Here is a 25,783-nt window from a genome sequence, read left to right on the forward strand (position 1 = left end):
CTTATCAAAAGTGCCAATGAACCTCAAAGCCAGGATTTGAAATGTGAGCATGACTGCTTCTGATTGTAAATAAGACTTCTCAACACTCGCAATGTTTTCAAGTTTTTATTTTTTTTACAAAATTTACATACATTGATGGTTAAAGAGTTCTTTGATGGGTATTTCGCTGGTAAGGGGAGGGTAGGTGAAACAGAAGTACAGTAACTAAAACACATTTATATTCACCATCCAAAATGCCATTGGTATAAGACTGGAACAGCCAAGGACATCTCACCATCCGTCTGAGACTGCCCTCATCCACTTCCCACCCACCTGTGTTCTTACATACAACCAATTTGGTGGGTGTCACTGGCTGGCCATTTCTGCCCCAGTGCTCCCCTTGTAGACGTCAGCAGGGAGGAGGCTGGGGACCAAAGTAGAATGAGTTGGCTGTCATTGGCTATGGCGCCACCTAATGTTGATCTCCCTGGCTTCCACCCCAACAGACACCAGCCGCCATTGCTCCTTCGGTTCTTATTAGTTGGTGAGGACCAGGGAATTTCAGCAAGCCCTGATTCTAGTGGCACAGAACTGCAGGAGTGAGAATTAAGCTGGAGTTGCCCAAATCCTCCTTGCTACCTAAGCATGACAAGTGCAGGGAGTCCCTTTTTTTCTATTGTGACTGTATGTAGTAAGCACTGAGGACCTGCATGCAAAGGTACCCCCCAAGATAGGACTTTCCATGGGGTGTCTGTGTACTCCACAGCAAGAATGGAAAGAACCTGACCCTACTGGACTCCAAGGACCCATCAGGCCCCATCCAGCATGGACAATGGTCAGGGAGGATGGGAGCTGGAGTCCAGCAGCATCTGAAGAGCCGCAAGTTCCCCACCCTTATTTCCATCCCTTATTGCCCAGCATTGTTTGCGCCAGAAGAAGAGGCAGGTGAACAAGCAATGGTGAAGAGGAGAAGCAGATCAGGAGATTTGTCAGTGGGCCTGACCATGCTGACCCTTGACACCACCTAGAGAAACAGCGTCATAGTTAGCCCTTTCTTCCACTAAGCTTAACAGAGTGCTCTAGTGAATTTTCCCCAAATATATTATAAAATATGAAAACCAAAAGAAGGGAGGAAGAGTGCATGTGAAGCTAATACTTTGGCAGAACTCCAAAGCTTTGGCTTCTGAGGTAGATAATTCAATACAAGAGGCATTCCCTCTGTGGTTGCTTTTGGGGATTTTACAGAGCTGTTCTCTGGCCCAGGAAGGACTGACAGTAAAAAAAAGGTGATTATCTTCATGGATCAAATATAAATATTCATGGACTTGGACAGATATTTAAATTGCAAGTATTTGAAATGCAAATTGGCATACATTTCAAACAGGACCCATTCCAACTTTCGATTAGGCTGTGGGCTTTTTATTCATTTTAATAAATAGAACTGGAAATGAATTTCCAAGGAAGACATTCGCTGCAATCTCTGCACCTTTCAACTGAATTAACACTACGTTCCAGATTTGTCAAAACTCACATGAAATAAATGCCAATGATAAAATAATTACAATCTCAAACAAACTGGCACTGGACTAATCCTATTTCACAGGCATTTTACATTTTCAGATGAGTTATGGAATTTGCATATAAGTACATTAGGGAAGAAAAGCATTTTGAGTCTGCAGTTCTAATTTGAATGGATGACTTCTGAACTAATGCAAAGCATCAGACTGTATAGATTGTTTCAGAGGTAACATAAGAAGAGGTTGCTGGATGAGGCCAATGGCCAGCATCCTGTTCTCACAGTGGCCAGCCCAATGCCTGTGGGAAACCTAGAAACAGGCCCAAAGCACAAGACCCCTCTCCCTTCTTGCATTTCCTAGCAACTGGTCCATCTTTGTCCCCAGGGCTGCCTATCTTGTTTCACTGCCTGAGGCAAAGAGGGAAGGCCCCTTGCCCCTGTCATCTCGCATACTGGGGTTGCACAGCTGCAGTAAGGTCATGGTAAAGGGACCCTGACCATTAGGTCCAGTCGTGGCCGACTCTGGGGTTGCGGCGCTCATCTCGCTTTATTGGCCAAGGGAGCCGGCATACAGCTTCCGGGTCATGTGGCCAGCATGACTAAGCCGCTTCTGGCAAACCAGAGCAGTGCATGGAAATGCCATTTACCTTCCCGCCGAAGCGGTACCTATTTATCTACTTGCACTTTGACGTGCTTTCGAACTGCTAGGTTGGCAGGAGCAGGGACGGAGCAACGGGAGCTCACCCAGTCGCGGGGATTCAAACCGCCGACCTTCTGATCAGCAAGTCCTAGGCTCAGTGGTTTAACCCACAGCGCTACCCACGTCCCAGCTGCAGTAGCTCCTGGCAAAATCCTGCCGGACGATGCCACCACTTCTCCTTCCTTCTCCAGGGATGGGTGGGATTGCCCATGCAGGCACTGCCCCATGGCATTCCACCACCCATGGTTATCACATCAGTCTGCCTCTTGGGTGGGCTGGCCCTGTTGGGTGGGCTGGCCCCTATTTATACTGACTGGCAGCTGCTGCAGCTTCTGTGGCTCATTCTAAAATGCCGCCAACTGCTTTGAGACATCAGTTGTGTAGATCAGGACATGTCAACAGAAGCAGCTTCACACGCTCCTGACTGGCAAGCTATGTGTGCCAATATTTCCTGCTCTTCTAAAAAGCTAAAAGGGCCTCTGCCAAAGCTCTGCTAAGAGGATCCTTGTTCTCCTCTGAAACTGGCCACTCAACAGAGAAAGAGAGAGAGAATATGTCCTTATGGGATAGATTCTTGAAGGCAAATCTGTTAGATTGGAAAAGGCTTGGATGAATTGCATCTGGCCCCTTGGAAGTTGCAGCTATATGGTGAAAGTTTGCAGTCAAAGTTGGACCAAACAAATAGATGGATCAATCAGCAGTATAGGGCAAAAAAATTCACAGCAGCTAGACTGTCATTCCTCAGTCCCACCCTGGGATTTTGAAACTGCATGAGAGAGAAATCCAACAGATGCAATGTTTCTGGAAATTATTATGAACCTAATAAGCTGCCTTCTATCAGCAAAGGCTATTGAGCCATCTAGCCCAGTGCTGTCTACTCTGACTGGCAGTGCCTCTCCAGGGTCTCTGGCAGAGGTCAGCTGTCAGCTGCCACCTGATGGCTGAACGGGAGAACCTTAGGACACTCTGTGTGTAAAGCATGTGTTCTACCATTGAGCTATAGCAGGGTTGCTGCCTAGTCAGGCAGGTGGGAAACAGCCTCAATGTTGCTGAACTGCAACTCCCATCAGCCCCAGCAAGCATAGGCAATGGTTAAGACTGATGGGAGTTGTAGTTCACCACTGGTTCCCTACACCTGCTTTACAGGTTTCAGCCCCTAAAAATCAGCAGGGGAAGCTTTTGACGGCATACTGCTATAAACATTAGCACCTGCAAATTAGCACCTGCAAATCAAACGACCAGCTGAAATGCTGGAAACCCTGAAATGTGGCAATAAGACAGCCCACCCCTGTTAATTCTCTGCCATCACTGCAGAACAACAGTGCCTAAAACAGTCTTCCCTAACCTGGTGCCCTCCATATATTTTATTTTACAGATCCCATCATTTCTGTCCATTGACTGGGATTGATGGGACTTGTTGTCCAAAATATATAGAAAGCATTGGGTTGGAGATGGCTGTCTTGAAGCATGATTCCATATTCACCCTTGTTTGATCCTTGACCATCACTATCAAAACCAATCATGACAAAATCCATATCCCTACCCCCACCTTTGCTACGTTTGCCTATTGGTTGATTAGCAGCAGAAAACCTAGAGCTCTTCAAATACTCCTAACATCCCTAACCATTGGCCATGCTTGCTATGGCTGCTGAAAGTTGGACTACATCAACGTCAGGAGGGAGACACCTTCGCTGCCTCTGTTGTAAGTAATGAAACTGCATCAAGGAATGGCTTCATCCAGCCATCATGACTTGCTTAAAGTGTTGTTGTTCCTTCTTCACAATGACTGGCTGCTGGAGGAAAGGGGAATTATGACGTGTGCATTTCAAAATACCTGAGTCAGCATCAAAAAGACAGACATCTATAACGTGTCAAGTAGGCACCCATAGAAGCAGCTTATAGCCGGACTATGGATGAAGGACTTGTATTTCCCTCAGTGTAAGTTCCATGTTAAACCAGCAGTGAGCATCTTGGGTGGAGAAACAGTATTAAAGGGACAGAACTGCTTCTAGGATTTGTAATTTAACGAGCAAGTTAAATTATAGCTGATGATTCTTGGGATCCAGAGTAACTGCTCCTGTCCTTTCTCAACCAAAATACCCCCCTCTGGAGTATCCCTATCAGATGATGGCAACTTCACTGTCTCTGGGGAACCCATGATAGCCATTCCCCAAACTGAACACAAAAGGAACAAACTGGTTATTTTAAAAAGGGAGTTTTTCCTCCTCCTCCTTTTCTGAACACTGATGTAGAGTCAATTTTAATTATTTGGTGATCAGGGAGATCCAGACCCCTCCCAGCCAAGCTTGTGTTGCTGTCCTGAAAAGAAAGAAGAAAAAGGAGTTTGAAAAGGGAAATAACAGTTCGCTGATGCACGTCAATTCCCATCAAAGACAACAACAGACCCTAATCCAACACAGCAATTTAGCCTGTCATTGACAAATCAAGCCAGGCTTAGGTTTCATTAAGGCAAACAAACACAGAGAGCTGGAATCAATAAGCAAGTGTGTGTGAATTGATTGCATAACTGGTTCTTCAGAGCTCCTGGTGGATTTCTCTGGGGGAAATAAACCGTAAACCATTTCCGTCCCAAGCTAAGGCATTAAGCCAACGAAAGCAAAAGCAATTCTAAGGTGACACACATTTTACTCCATCAAAATGCTGGCCCCTTTGCCTCTGTACCTGCAGAGCTATGAAAACGAGTAAACCAAGAAGACAAGAGATTGTGTGCTTCTCAGCACACATGAGTGCCATTGGGGTAAGGAGCCAGTCTTGCGCTTTGGAATTCTCTGCTCACTGATGTTAGGCAGACACCCTCACTACTTCCTTTTAGACCAGGGACTGGGGAAGCTGAGCCAGGCAAGACTGCTCCCAGGCAGCAACCGTAAGAACTTTGCCACAGCTGCAGCTGTTTCCAGGGAGAACCCTATTGTTGAGGACACAGTTTGTGATGGGCAGTTGGCATTTGCGGTGAGAGCAGGAATGCGACTCACAAAGGCATGAGGTGTGATTCATGCTGCGCCTGGGTTTTTCCTGTTCTATATCTTTATTCATTGGTTTACCAGATTTATGTTTTGTATTTTTGTGTTTCTGGTTGATGCACTTTTATTGTATTTTGGGGGGTATTCATCTATTGACCTCTTTGGGGGCCTTGGGCAAACAGCAGTATATAAATAACTCGATGAGGATTTGACTCACAACGCCGTTTTTCCCTGAAACCAAACCCACTTCCCCCAGGCCAACATCAGGATGTTATATATGGTATCAGGTGTGGGGAAGGTAGAGAAGTTGCTGGATCATAAGGCTGCCAAGCAACTGACAGGTGACTTGTCTCACCCAAGTGTCAAAGTTGGTTTAAAAGGTCTGGCTTATTTTTATCTGCACTTTAAGGGAAAATATGCTATGAAGATTTGCCTTTTAAATGATTCTGTGGATTTTAGCTGCCTTTGATCTACAGTTTTAGCTGGACATCGCTTAGAGAGCTCTTTGACGAAGAGGCTTCTAAATAAATGTGTTCTGTGGATGCAGGCAGTCACACAACGAGAATGGGAGCCACTGTCCACAACCACAAAATTCCTACCCACAACTGCTCTACCCTGATTCCTATCCTCCTTCCACTCAGGGGGAAGGTCTGCAAGGGTTTCCCTCCCATGCATTTTTCAGCTGAACATGCCCTTCAGAATCCCCAGCCCAACAAGGGAACGGGGCACATTCACAACATTATCATTTAGTTATTATTTTATTCCTTGCATTAATACTCCATCATTTTCTCCAAGGAGCTCAAGGGGGCATCTGTGGTTCTCCCCCCCCCCTTTAATCCCCACAACAACTCTGAGAGGTAGGTGAGGCTGAGAGGCAGTGACTGGCCTGAGATCACCCAGTAATCTTCATGGAAGAATGGGGACTCAAACCTTGCTCTCCCAGGTCTGGGTCCGAAACTCTAACCACAACACAGGATTATTCATATTATTATTTTAATTTATATCCCACCCTTGCTTTTGAGCCCAGAGCAGAAAACACATCAATGATAAAACATTTTTTGAAAAACAAACAAACGGTGATCTCAGGGTTGCCAGGAACAGTGTCTTTCAGCCAAAATCCTGAAAGTCAGTAATACTTTAAATACATTTAAAGCACATTACTTTCCCCAAAGAATCTTGGGAACTGTAGTTCACCCCCCCCCACAGAGCTACCATTCCCAGCACCCCTAACAAACTACAGTTACCAGGATGCTTTGAGGGAAGCCCTGTTACTTTTAATGTACTGGGCTCAATTCAAGGTGTTAGTATGGGCATACAAATGACTCGGGAGCAGAGTACCTAAAACAGTGGCCTCCCCAATATCAACCAACTCCACAACCAGCTGGTGAAATGGTGGTAGTGGTGGTGGCACCACCACCACCAGCAGGGGTTTCTTGGTCCCCAAGGACCTTTGACAGGGCCTTATCAGTGGCAGTTCCCTGCTTGTGGAAAACCCTCCCAGGTGAGGTTCATCTGTCTCCTTCTTTCAGGAGGAATTTGAAAACCTTCCAGGCATTTGACAGCTAAGAAACACTCTTCCTGTCAACCCGGAGATCACTATTTTTAGAATCATAGAATCATAGAGTTGGAAGAGACCACAAGGGCCATCGAGTCCAACCCCCTGCCAAGCAGGAAACACCATCAGAGCACTCCTGACATATGGTTGTTAAGCCTCTGCTTAAAGACCTCCAAAGTAGGAGACTCCACCACACTCCTTGGCAGCAAATTCCACTGTCAAACAGCTCTTACTGTCAGGAAGTTCTTCCTAATGTTTAGGTGGAATCTTCTTTCTTGTAGTTTGGATCCATTGCTCCGTGTCCGCTTCTCTGGAGCAGCAGAAAACAACCTTTCTCCCTCCTCTATGTGACATCCTTTTATATATTTGAACATGGCTATCATATCACCCCTTAACCTCCTCTTCTCCAGGCTAAACATGCCCAGCTCCCTTAGCCGTTCCTCATAAGGCATCATTTAGATTGCTGTTGTTGGTGTTAATGTTTTTGTCACCCTGGGTTCCTTTGGGAGGAACAGCAGGATATCAATTGAAATAGTAATAACAACTAATAATAATACTTATTAGTCACTCACTACAAACAAAGCACCAAAGCATCTTAAATTAAAAGCCTCAGGCATAGAACAAAATCAGATATGCCTTCCAAATTCCAAATGTGGCATTTAGATCCTGGGAGCGCTAAGAAGATTACGAGTGTAAGCAGGAAAGATAAAATTCTCTGGGTAAGCTTGGCGACAGAAAACGCTTCTGATGTTTTCCCTGCACTTACGATCCCTGCCTCTGGACTGCCTTCTTGTCCAGTCCAACATCCACATGCAGTCACCAAAGCTTTAGATTAAGAACTCAGGCTTACAGCAGCAGCCCAAACATCCACCCAGCTCCAACTTTAAAAAACAAAAGCTGTCCAGCCTGTTTGTCTCTCTTGAAGGTTCTGTGGTTGTGCTGTGGTTGTTTCTCCTGCTGCCTAAAGAATACAACTGGTTGATTTTCTTGAATTCTTGGTAGAAAAGCCCCCTGGCCTGATTAATTTGCATGGTTAAACCAAGGATTGGAAAAGGACATAGCCTGGGGCCAGAACATTTGCTTTGCATGCAGAAGAACCCAGGTTCAACCTCCAGTAGGACTGTGGGAGACCCCTTACTCAACACTGGAGATGTGCTGCCAATACCGAGCTAATAGTCTAACTAAGACAGCTTTCTCCATTCCTGTGCAATATCTGCATCGTACAGCATGACTAAAAGAGCTTGCCAAGAAGCCATTGAGCCTGTTCAAAAAATTAGGGGCATGATTCAGAACCCTGGGGGGGGGATTAGGGTTCTGAAAAGCACAGGGAGCCCCCACAAGCACAGGAGGCTCCCCATTTTGTGCAGCTGCCCTCCAACTCAGAGTGTTAACTGTACTCGGTATCAGATCACCTAGAGAGGGATTTGGAATCCTGCTTCCTCAGCTGAAGGGCTGGAGCTGAGAGGGAGAGTATTAGCTCTTATATGCAGGAGGTCCCAGCTTCCATCTCCATCTTCTCCAGGTAGCTATAGGTGGAAAAAACGCCCAGAGGGCTGCTGCTACTCCAAGCAGGCATGAGGATCTCTTCCAGTTGGTAGAGCATGAGACTCTTAATTTGTGGCTTCAAGCCCCACATTGGGCAAGAGGTTATTGCATTGCAGGGGGGTGGACTAGAATCTAGATGACAGTTCTGCCATTCTATGCTTCTATTCTTTTTTTCAGCTCAAGGACCACAGTTCCTTCTGGGCAGTGATCTCAGCACTGCATGTCAGTGGTCGGTGGAGCCAGAGGCAAAAGTGAGCGGGGTCATGAATGCAGATACTACCTTTGAACAGTAGCCTAGGTTCTACACACATACAAACACAGAAACACACTTCTCTATCCTCCATCTAGGGCTCAAGCAGGGCTTCTTTTCTGGGGGTACTCCAAGGTACACAGTACCAGCACCTTGCCACCCACCACCCACCCAAATGTTAAAAGTGTTGCATTTTTGTCTGTTTTTTTTTAAAAAAAGCTCTGGGCTCAAGGGCACATCACAATGAGGCAAAAGCACTCATGGGTGGTGCAAAGCAGATCCTGTGAAGGATGCTACCTGGGGAGGTCCAGACAGAGTCCAGAGGGCTGCATTCAGCCCCCAGCCCTGATGTAGACAGTACTATGCAAAATGGACTTAGTGGATTCCTGGTTTCCAGTCTTTGCTCCCCAATGAGTGAAGCTGGGCAGCAGTGACACAATGTAGGAAGAAGGAACAACTGGTGCACCCCCTTTTTCCTATCACATGATTCCAGTTGTGTGAATCTTTGAAAATCTGCACTGGCCTATTACGCTCTTAATGAAGGGAGCAGAATGGGCATAAGCAAATTAATGCATGAGGAGAGGTCTATCCATGAAGGCTAGATGGAACCTCCCTGTGAGGCAGTTTGCCCCTAAATTTCCTAGTGGTGATGCTAATTTTTATTCCTTTAGAAGATTTATAATCTGCTTTCGGAGCCCATGTTCCACAAAGCTGCTCACTGTATCAGCCAAAATGCAAAACCAAATACAGTCATATCTTGGAAGTTGAACGGAATCCATTCAGGAAGTCCATTCGACTTCCAAAATGTTTGAAAACCAAAACACAGCTTCTCATTGGCTGCAGGAAGCTCCTGCAGCCAATCAGAAGCAGCGGAAGCCCCATAAGATGTTTCGCTTCCAAAAATAGTTTGCAAACTGCAACACTCACTTCCGGATTTGTGACATTCAGGAGCCAAAACATTTGAGAACTAAGCTGTTCAAAAACCAAGGTACGACTGTACAATATAACACTGCTTAATATATCCACTTAGAACACGAAACCAAAAATCCAGCTTGACATAGACAGCAAAATTCTAAGAAGAATTCAACTGTAAAGCAGCCCCAAGGAGAGGATCCCAGTTTATATTGCATGACCAAATATAGCAGGTGGGGAACCTTTTTGGCCTACTAGGCTAGATCTTTATCACCCTCAATACACTCCATGGGCCAACTTTGACACATGGCAATCTACTGATGTCAGGTGATTGACAGGTGGGTGGTTCTGTCCTCCTGTCAAAGTTGGCCTGCAGGGCAGTGGCGTAGCGTGGGGGGTGCAGTGGGGGCCGGCCGCACTGGGCGCAACATCTGGGGGTTAGGGTTAGGGGCGCAAATCCATGGGTTAGGGGGTGCAAATTACTTGCCTTGCCCCGGGTGCTGACAACCCACGCTACGCCACTGCTGCAGGGGTGAGGGAAAGTAGTGAGCAGAGTTCAAGTGCACCAGTGAGTTCCCTCTGGAGAACTAGATTGAGCACCATAAGCAAGCAGGATTGAACTGCCCAACCCTCAGTTGATGCACAGGGACTTCAACTCTGTGCAAAGAGTTTTCCAGACAAAGGACCCAGTTGTGTCTCCACCTGCCGCATCCCTTATGTTGCATATAATGTCAGGTGGCTGTGGTTTGGGGAAATTGGCTTAACAGGACAAACTGGGTTCCTGAGCAGGAGGTTTCTCACTTCTGAAATACAGGTTATACCCACTATTGGCCCAACAGTACAGTGGTACCTCAGATTACATATGCTTCAGGTTACATACACTTCAGGTTACAGACTCCGCTAACCCAGAAATAGTGCTTCAGGTGAAGAACGTTGCTTCAGGATGAGAACAGAAATCATGCTCCAGCAGTGTGGCGGCAGCGGGAGGCCCCATTAGCTAAAGTGGTGCTTCAGGTTAAGAACAATTTCAGGTTAAGAACGGATCTCCGGAACGAATTAAGTACTTAACCCAAGGTGCCACTGTAATTCTTCTGCCACCACTGCATCCTTGGAGCATCAGCAAACAGAACATGTCATCCTGATCAATCTTCTAAGGCAGTACCGCATATAGCAGATTGTAATAATCCATCCAAAGTAAGGGCAACTGAGTCTGCATTCAAAGGCAGAATCTATCAAACAACCTGCATATTTGGCTCAGAGTTTCAAAGGGATACTCACTGTATTTTCTTTGGCTTCTTCCTTCTCTCACATTCTAGGACAATCTGTCACTTCTTTGGTGGGAAATCTTTTTTTGAAAAGAAAAAGGCAACAAGAATAAAAACAATTCAATTTACCAGTTAGGTTTTTTTCTTAGCCAGTCTTTTACAGCCTTGAGAACTGGGTCTTGTTGGATGCAGGTGTTTTAAAGCACAAGTTGCATCTGATCAGAGCAGATTTGCCCATGGAGCAAATCCTCAAAGTGTTCTCTCTCTCCTCCTCTGGTTAGTCTGTCATTGGCACATTTCGTATTGTATTTCTTTTATTGTTACATATACACAGTATCCCACCTTTCCCCCATACAGGTGAAGGTGGCCCTCCCCATTTTATCATCACAACAACCCTGTGAGGTAGGTTTGGCTGTCTCAGTCTTGACTATCCCAGGGTCACCTAGTGAGCTTCATAGCTGAGTCATAGCTGTCAACTTACAGATTTGAAAATAAGGGACCAGCAGCCTCGAAAATAAGGGATCAGCAACCAAAATAAGGGATCAACAATTACTTTTATAAAATACCTATTTTGTTGCGTGCAAATGGCTTTAGATATCTATTAGGTCCATAAATTACCATATAGCATATATTCAACACAAAAAAACAGCAACAATTTGTTGTTGACAAAGCACAGCTGGACATATCAAGGGCCCCATTACCTTCAGTAGCTTATTTAAGAGACATCATCAATAAGGGACAGCAGAGGGACATGGCGCTGGAATAAGGGACTGTCCCGCCAAATAAGGGACGCTTGACAGCTATGAGCTGAGTAGGGACTGGAATCCTGTCCTCCCAAGTCCTGGTCCAGCGTTCTAACCACTGCTCCACATTGCTACCCATAAAAAGTCTTCAGAAATTAATTAAGATAAGCTGTAATGGGCCCCTCTGAGGGGTGTGTCCAAAAACTGGCAAGTTTTATTCAATGTGTTACTGGTATTCATGTGAGGAAGAGGCATGTCTGAAGAGATGTCATGCAGAAGATGAGCAGATTAGAACTTGGGAACATCCAGTGGAGCTGAATGCTGAAAGATTCAGGATACACAAAAGAAAGTACCTCTTCACGAAGCTCATAGTTAAACTACAGATTTGACTTCCAGGAACATGGAGGCTTAGACAAATTCATGGAAGATTAAGCTAACAATGGCTACTAGCCAGGACAGCTATGTTCCACATCCACAGTTGGGACGTGGATGGCGCTGTGGATTACACCACAGAGCCTAGGACTTGCCGATCAGAAGGTTGGCGGTTCGAATCCCCGTGATGAGGGGAGCTCCCGTTGCTCGGTCCCTGCTGCTCGGTCCCTGCTCCTGCCAACCTAGCAGTTCGAAAGCACATCAAAGTGCAAGTAGATAAATAGGCACCGCTCCGGCGGGAAGGTAAACAGCGTTTCCATGTGCTGCCCTGGTTTGCCAGAAGTGGCTTTGTCATGCTGGCCACATGACCTGGAAGCTGTACACTGGCTCCCTCGGCCAATAAAGCGAGATGAGCGCCGCAACCCTGGAGTTGGCCACGACTGGACCTAATGGTCAGGGGTCCCTTTACCTTTACCTTTTATGCCTCTGAATACCAGCTTCTGGAGATCACATAGGTGGGGAGAATACTGTTGCACTCAGTTCTAATAATAATAATAATAATAATAATAATAATAATAATAATAATAATAATAATTTATTATTTATACCCCGCCCATCTGGTTGGGCTTCCTCAGCCACTCTGGGCAGCTTCCAACAAAATATTAAAATACAATAATGCATCAAACATTAAAAGTTTCCCTAAACAGGGCTGCCTTCAGATGTCTTCTAAAAGTCTGGTAGTTGTTGTTCTCTTTGACATCTGGTGGGAGGGCGTTCCACAGGACAGGTGCCACTACCGAGAAGGCCCTCTGCCTGGTTCCCTGTAACTTGGCTCTCGCAGTGAGGGAACTGCCAGAAGGCCCTCGGCACTGGACCACTTAGGGTTGATTGCATTCAAGAAGTATATAGAATCATAGAGCTGCAGAGTTGGAAGGGACCCCGAGTGTCATCTAGTCCAACCCCCTGCAGTTCAGGAATATTTTGCCCAATGTGGGGCTTGAACCCACAACCCTGAAATTAAGAGTCTCACGCTCTTCTGACTGAGCTATCCCCATTAACATGATCCAGAAGACTCTTATTACATTAGATTTGTTATCAGTGGCTCTAGCCCAGCCCACTTTTTCAGTTTGGGTACCACTGCACCGGGATGCATGCATCCATTCATGTAGGTACCCTCTTTCAGTGTCTGACTCCTTTTAGAAAAAGCTACGTTTGGCATGCTTCATGATCTCACCTGCAAATCAACCCCCTCAACCCTGTTTTTCCCAGAAAATAAGATCAAACTTAGAAGTACGGGCAAGAAGACAGCATGAGATTGATGCAAAAATACCCAACCACAAGAACGAAATGCATATGGCCATCTGTACGGAGGCATGAGGAGGTGAGGGAAAGAATGTAACTGTAAGTACTGGGAAATAGTGTAATGGGTTGAAGATGTTGCTGTGGAGACCCCTAGTTCAGAGGCAGAGTACATACTTTGCATGCCTAGGGTTTAAACCTTGACATTTCCAGACAGAGTATGTCAGCTCTGCCATTCAGAAAGGACAGTATTAAACTCCAGAGGTCAGTGGTCTGACTCACTTGAAGTGTGTGTGTTGGGGTGGGGTGGGGATAGCTCAGGCAGTAGAGCATGAGACTTAATCTCGGAAATTTAAAACTTATTTGCAGAAATGTTGTAAAATTTTTGAATGCTGATGACATTGAAATGAATTGAAGGGGTTCTAGCAACAAGGTAAAATGTAAGATGGGATTAATAATAGATAAACTAATAGGACATGAATTTGCTGAACCAATTTTTAAAAGGGATACAAAAATGGGAGACGTGAGGAAGTCAGGAAAATAAGTTAACTAAAGATGAGAAATTAAGAAAGAGGGAATTTTTCGTTTTCTTTTATATGTGTTTTTTCTTTTTCTTTCTTTGTGTTTAATGTCTGTATTTTTGTATTTTGTAATTTTGTATTTTTTTCGTTTTTGTATTTTTCTAAACTTTTCTATTTATAAAACTTAATAAAATATTATTTAAAAAAGGATGAGACTTAATCTCAAGATTGTGGGTTCAAGCCCCACGTTGGGCAAAAGATTCCTCCTTTTGGAGGGAGCTGGACCATATGACCCTCGTGATCTCTTCCAACTCACTCTATATAGGCTAACAGCTAAAGCTAAATGGTTTGAGGTGGGGAGATCTTCCAGCCCAAGGGCCACCTAGCCTTCTGGGGGCCACACTGACAGTGGGCAAGGCCAGAGGCAAAAGTGGATGGAGCGACAGGTGTACCATTGTACCTTTGTAATGATAGGTTAGTTCCTACACGACCGTCTCTAGTCTCCATCCAGAGTCATTATTGGAGATCAAAGACATGCTCCAGTCAGGCAAAAACACTTCGGGTGCAAAGCAGGGCCTCTGAGGATTTTGGCCAAGGATGGTCGTGTGGTGTAGGGGGAGCAATGAGGGCCAGATAAGAGAGGCTTGGAGGGCCATATCTGGTCTCAGGGCGTGAGGTTCTCCATCCCCTGATCTAGACAGAAGACCTTCTGGGAACTTCTTCGGTTGCACTGAAGAAAGGAAGGATGCAAAATGAAATAAAGGAATAAATGCAAGCGCTTGTGACAGTGCAATGTAGCCAACTAAGTTCTACTCAGAACAGACCCACTGAAATTAATGAGCCTATCTTAGATTTGTCCATTAACTGCAATGGGTCTACTCTGAGTAGGGCTAGCACTGGGGGAAAAAACCCCATTATTTACATCTTGTTTTTCCAGCTTTCAAAGCAGCATGCAACATGGTATGAGAGGAATCATTGGAAATTAAGGACATGCACCCTTTTGTGGGGGCATGTTTGCCTCAAACCGGAGCTGTCCGTTGAAGAGACGAGGACACAATCCAGACACATATTGGTGGCCAAGCCTATCCTCCTATAAAACTGAAAGACGCTGACTGTCCCCACTGTTGAACCCTGGTTTTGAGACCTTTTGGAACTTTCTGCTTACAAATGGGGCTGACATTTCAGACTCCAGGAAGAAGATACATTTCAAGATATTCTAAAAGAGTCTAAGAAGCAAGCTCAGTGCAGTGTTAAGAACGGAATGTGCTTTTGTTTCTTTCTTTATTAGTAATGCTATTCTTAATATCTTATTTGCAGACTTTAGTATGCTGAGATGTCCTATAGGCCTATTTTTGACATTTTATATGGACACTGGATGTAAGCGAAGCTATTCTGTAATTTATGCCCAATCTGTAAATGTGCACAGATAGGGAGGGGGAAGGTAAGCGGGGGGGGGGGTAGAAGCAGGAAAGCTTGTGATAAAAATACAGCTGTTCACTTTTTTAAAAATGCCAGGATAAAAATCAAATCAAATAGCAATAAATAAGTTCTCAGTTCAGCAATGTATGCCAAGATCCTCCTTTCGCTGAAGAAACCACTTAGGCTGTGCACATGTGTAGCCTTTGAAACACACAAAGGACATTTTTTCACAGGCTGCCCTTGCATATAGTGGCTAGCAAGTAAACCCACCTTTGCACAATAACCTAATCTAAAGTGAAACAAAATAATAATAATAAAAATTCCTTCCAGTAGCACCTTAGAGACCAACTAAGTTTGTTATTGGTATGAACTTTCGTGTGCATGCACACTTCTTTTGTTTCGACTACAGCAGACCAACATGGCTACCTACCTGTAACTAATCTAAAGCAGCAGCTACTTCTGTGTCATCTGTACACACAGATGAGCACATTTTCACTAATTTCCACCTCTCAGTTAGTGTTTCCACAGTCCTTTTTTTTTAAAAAAAAATCATTTCCCCCAACCTTTCAAAAGAGAGGAGCTGGAATTTGGTGTGTTGGTATACTATATTGGTATACAGAGTTACTGTCCTGCGTCCTATTTTGAAGGGGACCGGTAAGTATTAGAAACCCAAGAAAGTTCTCTCTGTATAGTACTCAGCCAGGAAGCAAGTGCTCAAGAAGTACATTACTGGAACAAAATGAATTATACCCAGCCCAGAAGAATGCACTTTATATTGGCAAGTAGTGTGGGCCAGGGATGACTTGGGGACGATGTCATGTGTACAGCACCCCCAAAAAGCACTCGCATCCAGCACTAAATGCACATTGTCATGCTATGTGTATGTGCCTTTTGAGAGGACTGACCAGGGCAAACACACATTTGAAGCCCTGGGGTGGAGGGTGGAGATGGGGAAGGGTTGTAGTTCAGTGGTAGAGCATCTGCTTTGCATCTGGAAGGACTCTGGTTCAATCCCCAGCATCTCTCAGGTAGGGATGGGAGAGATCCCTAGAGATGCTGCTGTCTGCTAGGGTAGACAATGGTGGGCTCAATGGACCAAGGTTCTCACTCAGTATAAGGCATCTTCCTATGTTCCTCAGGGTCCTCCTCCCACCAGTTCACCCCACCCCAACATGAGCTGGCTTCTCCTGCTCACATTGTGTGAAATGTATAGTTTGGACCAAAGGACGCTTTGCCCGCTGAGATATATTGAGGCTGAGTCACACTCTGAGATGTAGGAAGGGCCATGGCTCAATGGAAGAGCATGTGCAAAAAGTCATGGGACATCAGATTAAGAGCTCAGACTTACAGCAGCCTTCACTTTAAGAATCCAGCACCAACTTTAAGAACCAAAAAACCAATCCACCCTGTTTGTGTCTTTACAGTCCTGAGATAGTACTATGCCATCTAAATAATCCTACCAGTTAAATGTCTTAGAATCTTGATAGGGAAGTCCCAAGTCTGGTTAACTTATATGGCTAAACTGATGAAGAGGCATAGCTCAGTGGTAGAGTAGCTGCTTTGCATGTAGAAGGTCCCAAGTTCAATACCTGACACCTACTGATAGGGCTGTAAAAGACCCGTGTGGAAATCTGGAGAGCCGCTTCCAGCCAGGGTGGACAATCCTGAACTAGATGATGGATCAATGATCTGACTCAGCATAAGGCAGCTTCTCCCATTTCTTAATCATTGGGAAAGGATTATAGGTCAGTACTAGGGCATGTGCTCTGCATGTAGAAGCTCCCAGGTTCAACCCCCAACATCTCCAGGTAGGTCTGGAAAAGAGCCCTGTCCAAAACCTGAAAGAGAGGCACTGCCAGACTGTGTAGATATTTAGAAAATACTGAGCTGGATGGGCAAACTGACTGACTCAATACAGTGGTACCTCAGGTTACAGACGCTTCAGGTTACAGACTCTGCTAACCCAGAAATAGTGCTTCAGGTTAAGAACTTTGCTTCAGGATAAGAACAGAAATCGTGCTCCGGCAGCGCGGCGGCAGCAGGAGGCCCCATTAGCTAAAGTGGTGCTACAAGTTAAGAACAGTTTCAGGTTAAGAACAGACCTCCAGACTGAATTAAGTACTTAACCTGGGGTACCACTGTATAAGGCAGCTCCCAATGTTCCTAATCTCTGGAAAGTATCCCTAGTTATATGTAGATCAGTCGCAGGCAATGGGAAAGGCTTTTCTGTGTCTGAATCCCCAGAAAGCTTACTGCCAGTCAGACTAGAGAATATTGGACTAGTAACTGGTATCCATGCAGATGCTCTTGGACTGCAACTCCCATCAGCCCCAGCCAGCATGGTCAGGGATGATGGATGCTGTAGCTCAGTGACAACTGGTGAGCACCACGTTGGCTAGTCCTAGATTGGGTTAGATCAGGTGTGGTGAACCTGTAGCTCTCCAGATGTTGCAAAACTACAACTCTAGTCACCCCTGGCTATTGGCCATGCTTGCTGGAGCTGATGGGGAGTTTTAGTCAAACAACATATGGAGGGCCAAAAGTTAGTCACACTTGGAGTGGACGGACAGATAAAGCCGCCTTCTATGAACCTGTGAATATGAGTTGCCAGGGAGCTACAGCTACATCATGACTCTTCACAAATATACTGTAGTTAGAATGCCCTTTTACACATGTCAGTGTTCACCCTGAAACACATGATGGGATGCATCTGCTGGGTGAAGGGTGAATGTCTAATGGTCGGGGTGTATCCAGCAACATCTGGGGGCAGGGAAGTTTCCTAGAAACAGAAGACAAGCCCTAATAAATTAGTCCAGGTCTCAGAGTGGTTTCAAAGTCATTCCCTATTCCTTGGGAACTCTGGGAACAGAAGCTCTGCAGGAGGAATTGTCTCCTAGCAACTCTCAGCACCCTTAACAAACTACATCTCCCAGTATTTGGGGGGATCTATGGCTATTTGAGGGACGCGGGTGGCACTGTGGGTTAAACCGCAGAGCCTAGGACTTGCCAATCAGAAGGTCGGCAGTTTGAATCCCCACGACGGGGTGAGCTCCCGTTGCTCAGTCCCAGCTCCTGCCAACCTAGCAGTTCAAAAGCACATCAAAGTGCAAATAGATAAATAGGTACCACTCTGGCGGGAAGGTAAACGGCATTTCCATGCGCTGCTCTGGTTTGCCAGAAGCAGCTTAGTCATGCTGGCCACATGACCCGGAAGCTGTACGCCAGCTCCCTCGGCCAGTAAAACGAGATGAGCACCGCAACCCCAGAGTTGGCCACGACTGGACCTAATGGTCAGTGGTCCCTTTACCTTATGGCTGTTTGGTCTTCCACACAATGTGTCCTCATTGCACATTAGCGAGACTGAAAGAGGCCACAAATAAGAGACAGAGGCACTCTTCAGCACAGGAATGAGGAGACTGTGCCCCCCCCCAGGTATTGTTGGACTTCAGTACCCATCATCCCTGGCCATTGGTTACATTGGCTAGGACTGATGGGAGCTGGAGTCCAACAGCATCCCCAAACTCGGCCCTCCAGATGTTTTGGGACTACAACTCCCATCATCCCTAGCTAACAGGACCAGTGGTCAGGGATGATGGGAGTTGTCCCAAAACATCTGGAGGGCCAAGTTTGGGGGTGGCTGATCTAGAGGCTACTGTCTCCCCACGTCTGTTTTAGTGTCTTGGGTGACAAGGGGCCAAAGGCATCTACAGTATACCATTTGCCACTTGAGTGTGCCAAGTAGAAGTTGCCTGGAGTGAGCAACCAAGATGCAAAGAGATTTGTTCTCACTGGAAGCTCAGATGGATGCTGGATTTTGCCCATTCATCCTCTTAATTTGTCCCTGGCAGTGAAAGAAGAGGAACTGAGTGACAGCAAAGACTGGAAGCTGTCATAGACGAGGCTTTGTTTCCCCAAACACAGCAGGGGGTGAGGAACTACCTCATCTGTATTTAAAACACAGATGTGTGAACTTTTGCCTTCGAAAATGACAGCAGCTGCAAGATAAGTTGCATAGCAACTCAGTCTACACCAGCCAACCGCATCATGTTGAGGAAGACTTACATGGCTCCTGCTGTATAGTATCCAAAGCCAAGCACAACACAATAAGAGACCTACTGGACCGTCAGCAAAGGCCCATCTAGTTCAGGATCCTGTCCTCACAGTGGCCAACAAGATGATGGTGGGAAGCCTGCAAGCAAGCAAGACCTGAGCACAGCAAAACTCTCCTCACCTGTGATTTCCAGAAACTGGTAAAGTTGGCTCTGTGAGCTGGGAGATGAGCTTATGCGCAGCAGTGAAATGGGACGCACGCCTGCATTCATCATTTGCTTAATTCAGCTGACATGCTCAACCTCTTGTTGAGGGGCTCATCCACACTTCCGCTTGACTCGTGCTTAGAAAGTACGGGTCCGAGCAGTTTTCTGTTTGTCCCACATTTTCTAGGCATGGATCCAAGTGGTTCTGCCTTTGCCCTGCTGCTTTCCTGTTATGGTGATTTTATTAGTACACTGCCTATTATAATGCTCTGTATTGTTTTTCTTATGCTCTGTAAAATACATTCTTAATATTGTACACCGCCCTAGGGTATTTTGATATAGGGTGGTATATATATCTAAATGATGATGATGATAATATCCTTAAAAAAACCACCACTCTTTAGTGCTAAATCAGAACAAATGGCAATCTGTGAAGAACCTGATTGCCATTTGTTCTGAATCAGTGCTAAATCACAGATTTTCCTGGGGGAAAGTTGTAGGGTAAACGGATGGCTGGTTATACCCAAAGTGAAATGATATTACATTTGAAAGGCTATTGACATGCGTTGGGAATTCTATAGGCGGTGCAACTTGGAGTAGAAAAAGAGGAGTGGGAGAAGGATCGAGGGCACACAGTCATGCATAGACACATACCACATCTCTGCCAGTGACAGACTTTGGGCTTTCAAATTTCAGTGGCATCCTGTGCAGCACCAAAATTTGGCACACACACCCCCTTGCCTTCCATTCTAACTCATTGTTGCAGCGTCCCCTGCAGCAACCTCTCTGCCTGGCGCCTAGTGTGGGTGAACCAGTCTTGCTCCCCTAAATCCGCCTCTGTCTCTGCTCCAGATTCTCCCCCTCCAACTTTCTGTACTTTATTTAACAAAAATAGTAGGTGCTCCTATACATACATTCTGTGCAACATATAGAGTATGTTTTTGTTCCTAAGGTTGTGTCATAATCCCTTACCTCCAGCCAGATTTTCTTTTGGAGGCTGAATTTTACATGCACTGAACGTTTTCATTTTTCTAATATACAGGAACTTGCAGAACCACAGCCAAAGAATGGAAAGTACTAGAACAGGGGTCAGCAAACCTTTTCAGCAGGGGGCCGGTCCACTGTTCCTCAAACCTTGTGGGGGGCCAGACTATATTTTTTGGGGGGGAATGAACAAATTCCTATGCCCCGCAAATAACCCAGAGATGCATTTTAAATAAAAGGACACATTCTACTCATGTAAAAACACGCTGATTCCCGGACCACCCACAGGCTGGATTTAGAAGGCGATTGGGCCGGATCCAGCCCCCGTGCCTTAGTTTGCCTACCCATGTACTAGAAAGTTTCAGTAAGTTAAGCCAAGATCAAAACAAGGAGACCCCCAACTACATAAACTCACTGCGGCTATCTACACAGTAGAGACTTAAAACGAAACATGATTGCCACCCCCACCCAGCCACCCACCTGGGGCTGCATTTTAGGTCGCATTTGCATGTTGCAAATGTGGCAACCATCAGAGAGGGAGGGGGATGTCTTCACCCAGTGCATACTACCTGTTGGTTGCAAACCCCTCCCAACAATTCCTATTCAGGAGGCTGTCATCTGCACGTGTCAACCAGCTATCTCAAATTGTCACACCTCATCTTAACTGCACAGTGACCTAGTTTGAGGGAAAACACATCAAACACCAGTATTTCTCAAGGAAGTCCAGGATAGATGTGGATTTTGGCCAATGTCATGTGTACACAGCTTCAAACACCAGTGGTGAGAGCACACTGGAGCCAGAGCAATGATAATGAGCACACAGCTTGTGCCTTCAGCTGTGACACCTGATATGGTTCCTCCCCATCCCTCATTCCTACTCTTGCACTAGCTTCCTTTCACAGTCTTGGCTGCACTTATAACTCCCTGAATCCAGGGGCTATTTGCACTGTGCTCAGCACCTACCATGGCAATCACACTCATAACGCTTCCAGGTATTCACTTATATCAAGGTTGGAGGCTAAGTCGACATGGGAAGCAGGATCAGATGCCCCCAATCCCACCTGCTCCTGTGTAATCCATTCTCCTACACCACACATATAGCAAATGCAGACAGGCTGGCAGCATCCCCATTGTTGGCTAGACGAATTTGGGACCCCCAACCTTCATGGGCTGGGAGCATTTGGGTCCTGATCTTTCTGAACATAAGGTCAGGAGGAAAATCCTGCAATTTCTGAATGTGGGGCAACTTCCTACCATTCAACTATCTCTGTGGAAAGAGAAACAAATGAAGGAGCCCTACACACACCATCATGTTTGAAAACTGCAGGACCAAAAAGAAAAATCGGGGGAACTGACAATGAAAGAAAGCACAGCAGAGGATCTGAGGAAGCTGCCTTATCCCAAATCATGTCATGAGTCCATTTAGATCAGTATGGTCTACATGGACTGACAGTGGCTTTTGTGGGATTAAACCGAAAACCTTCTGCATGCAAAGCATGTTTTACCATACAATCACAGCCCTTCCTTCAAGTGTGCAGCTCTTTGAAATGCTGCAGTAGAGAAATACTACAGGAAGCTTCCTTTTACCCACTCAGATCACTTGTCCCCATAGCTCCAGGCTGTCTACTCTGACTGCTTTCTGGCAGAGTTACCCCATCACCTGACACCTGACTTCTTTAACCGGAAGAAATGCTAGATTAAATTTGATACCTTCTTCAAAGAAAGCATAAACTCCGAGGCAAGGGTGAGGAACCTTTGGCCCACCAGATTTCACTGCAACTCCCATCCCCCCTGGCCATTGGTCCTGCTTGCTGGGGCCGATGGGAGTTGTAGTCCAACAACATCTGGAGGTCCAAAGGTTCTTTACACCTGCTGTAAGTCTTAAGAGTCTAAGCTTTGGGTAATCAGTCCATGATGCAGCCTTCTGGGCACCAGTCCCAGTATGATGGGTGCAATCCAAAATGTGCTAATTAAGGAGCAAGCCTCATTGAACATACCAGGACTTACTTCCAAGTAAACATGCGATTCCTTCCCTTTTCAGTCCCCTCCCACACCACCCTCTGGAAAACAAGAGGAGCACAATATTTACCCCTCCCCCAATTGCTATGGACCAGTGGTGGCCAAACTTTGCCCTCCAGCTGTTTTGGGACTACAGTTCCCATCATCCCTGACCACTGGCGCTGTTAGCTAGGGCTGATGGGAGTTGTAGTCCCAAAACAGCTGGAGAGCACAGTTTCGCCACCACTGGTCTATAGCAATCACTGCTATAGACCAAATGTTATGGACTACAACTCCCATCAGCCCCTGCCAGTATGGCCAATGGGCTAGGCTGATGGGAGTTGTAGTGCAACAAACGTCCGGCGGACACTAGGTGGAGGAACCTTACTCTACACCTTCAAGACACCCCTCCCTCGGCATCCCACGGACACATTCCTGACACCTACTCTTCCAGCTGCGGGCACAAAGTGACCTGCGTGCCTTGAAGCTGGGCTTCCCGCAGGGGGCGCTGCGCGCAGCCGTGCCCATTGCTGGCGAGGTACAAGAGCTTCGTTTCGCCAGTCCGGCTGCTGGAGCGGCTGCTGGCGCTGCTGGAGCCCACGTCCTCGTCCTCCTCCTCGTCGTCCTCTCTGGCTCCCTTGGCGATGGGCTGGCCCTCCTTCTCGGACGGGGCCCGGGGGCTGAAGGCGCAGGGGCAGCGGCGCAGGTCCTTGGAGACCGCGTGGAGGCGGCGGTCGGCGCTCCTGGGGCAGCACAGGAGCTTCTTGAAGGCGCACCTGAAGTCGGGGCTGCGGCAGTAGATGATGGGGTTGAAGGCCGAGTTGGCGTAGCCCAGCCAGTTGAAGAAGCGGAAGAGCTGGTCGGGGATGAGCGTCCTGGCGAAGACCTTGAGGATGTTGGCCACGAAGAAGGGCAGCCAGCAGAGGGTGAAGATGCCCATGATGAGGCCCAAGGTCTTGAGGGCCTTGTGCTCCTTGATGGCCAGCAGGAGCCGGGAGGGTCTCCGGCGACGGGAGCCCTTGGCGGCCTCTTGGAGGAACCTGCCCTTGTCCTTCTCGATGGCGTGGAGCTGACGGGTGGCCACGGCGAAGACCCTCGCGTAGACGAAGAGCATGACCAGCAGCGGCACGTAGAAGGAGATGATGGAGGACAGGATGGCGTAGGGCATGTTGGTGACGAAGTCGCAGCACTGCGGGTCCTCGTAGCAGCGCAGCGCCTCCTCGTCCGCGCCGTCGCGCCACCAGTGGTTCATGATGGGCAGGAAGGAGATGAAGGCGGCCACGGCCCACACCAGGCACACCACGCCGCGCGCGCGGCCCTTGGTCACCAGCGCCTCATACTGCAGCGGCGCCGTCACGGCCAGGTAGCGGTCCACGGCGATGGCGCACAGGGTCTCGATGCTGGCCGTCACGCACAGCACGTCCAGCGACGTCCACAGCTCGCAGCCCGTGGTGCCGAAGGGCCAGCGGCCGCTCAGCACCAGCGTGGCGCCCGGGGGCACCACCAGCAAGCCCATGATGAGGTCGGCGCACGCCAGCGACGTGATGAAGACGTTGGTCATGGTCTGCAGGCGCGGCGTCTTGGCGATGGCCACCACCACCAGCAGGTTGCCCGCCACCGTCACCAGCACGGCCAGGCTGAGAGCGGCGCCCAACGCCCCCTGCCGGCCCAGGCTGCCCGCCGCCCCGGAGCAGTTGCTGCCGTTGCCCGACGGCGCCGCGCCCGCTGCCCCCAGCCACGTCCCGTTGGGCGGCCAAGGAGGAGCCATCGCGGCTAAGACGGCGACGGGAGCCAAGCTCGGCGCGCCTAGCTGGAGGCAGCCCCTCGACGGCTTTAGTTCGACGGGCCCGCGCTCCGCCGCTGTCGCGCAGGGAGAGCGGGCTCCGCGCGCGTCGGACACTGGTGGCCCGCTGCTTCTGGCTCGGCAGCCCAGCCCATGCTCCTGGGGAGACGGAAGGCGCCTCGGCAGGGACGGCTCCCTCCCCTTCGGTGGGGATTGCGGAGAGGAGGAGTCCTTAAAGGCGCAGGGAGCCTGGAGGGAGAGACGGGACACGCCCCGGGCACAGCTCTCCTGCATCTCCGCCCTACCCCACCCCGAGCCTGCTGCGGGAAGGCGAGCGAGCGGCGCTGACGTCTAACAGGGTGGTGTTTCTTTTACAAAGCCGCCTCTCCCACTGCAGAGATCGACCCGCACTCCAGTACTTTTCAAATTTAAGTTGCACTGAAATAGCTGCAACGCGTTGCCCCACGTGCGAAGAAGTTGCATTTCCCTCGCATTACTCTAGGGCTCTTCTCGGCATCGATAGTGCTTTACAAACCCTCTAGAATTCAGGAATGGGAGCAGAAGCAAATTTTTGGCTTTCTCTGAGTTGTTGGACTACACGCTCCCATCATCCCTGACCACTGGACGTGCTGGCTGGCGCTAATGGAGGGCCGCAGATTTCCCATCTTGGCTGTTCCTTCTAAGACTCCCGGGTTGCAGACCGCTGGAAGGATGGCGCTGGGGCGGGTGGTTGTGTGTCGGCCAGTCATAGTCCTACACATCCTCCTACTTTAAAGCAAACGGATTGATCCCCCAGTTTCTCGTTCGCTCCCTCGGGATCTCCCCTTTGGGGCAGAGCCACTTTTCACTCTCCGCTTTTGTCACCTCCGGCCCTTCCCAGCACCACATCGCATTTTAGCGCAAACAAAGCAAAAAGCAGAGGGGTGGGGACTCCCCGTGGGAGAGAAACGGACGGACCTCCGGGTACCACCAACGGTCGGAGTGATGGCGAGGCTGGTGGGCGCTGATGGGTAGCGGAGCGAACCAAGTGTGTCCCCAGAGGCCGAGCGTGGAACTGCGGCATTTCACGGATGCCTCGCGAATGGAAACAGAAAAGAGAACTGTGCGCATTCACCTCAGCCCAGTGGTAGAGTGAGGTAACGGAGAGGCAGCAATGCCAGGCTACTGTCGGGGATGCTGCAATTCAAATCCTCGCTCAGTTTGCGATTTTGGGACTGTCTCTCTCCCAGTCAAACCCACCTCCCAGAGTTGTAATCTGTGTGCATCCATTACCAAAATGAAGGTCTACCAGGCTGCGTGTTGAGCATGCTGCTTTATGGAAGTGAGCCGTGCACAGCATCCACATGCCTGGAAGATTTTGGGCATCACATGGCAGAGCAGAGTCTTCAACAAAGATGTGCTCTCCCATGCCCACATTCTCAGCATGTACACACTCCTGTCTCAACAACCTCTGTGCTGGCTTGATCGGGTCCTCTGCATGGAAGATGCAAGGATCCCCCAGGCTGGGGAGCTGGCTTCAGGCAATGATGGGAGTTGTAGTCCAACAACATCTGGGGGCCCAAGGTTGAAAAACTCTTGCATAGATACTCTGGGTGGCTGTGCCTGCCCACCTCGGCTCCCCTCTTCCAATTACCATATTTTTCGCTCTATAAGACACTCCTGACCATAAGAAGCACCTATTTTTTGGAGGAGGAAAACAAGAAAA

General features: G+C 47.8%; 1 protein-coding gene across 1 annotated transcript; it reads right to left on the minus strand.

Annotated features, from left to right (window-relative positions):
• Positions 1 to 90: 90 nt before the first annotated feature.
• On the minus strand, positions 91 to 25,783 carry ADRB3 (adrenoceptor beta 3). Its single transcript, XM_082200473.1, has 3 exons — positions 22,742 to 25,783; positions 10,717 to 10,783; positions 91 to 4,514 (listed from the first exon to the last, which is right to left on the minus strand). The coding sequence occupies exons 1-2, from the start codon at positions 24,370 to 24,372 to the stop codon at positions 10,744 to 10,746; spliced, it is 1,671 nt and encodes a 556-aa protein (XP_082056599.1). The 5' UTR covers positions 24,373 to 25,783; the 3' UTR covers positions 91 to 4,514; positions 10,717 to 10,743.

Source organism: Podarcis vaucheri (genome assembly GCF_965113315.1).
Source record: "Podarcis vaucheri genome assembly, chromosome: 15".
Lineage (NCBI taxonomy): Eukaryota > Metazoa > Chordata > Lepidosauria > Squamata > Lacertidae > Podarcis > Podarcis vaucheri.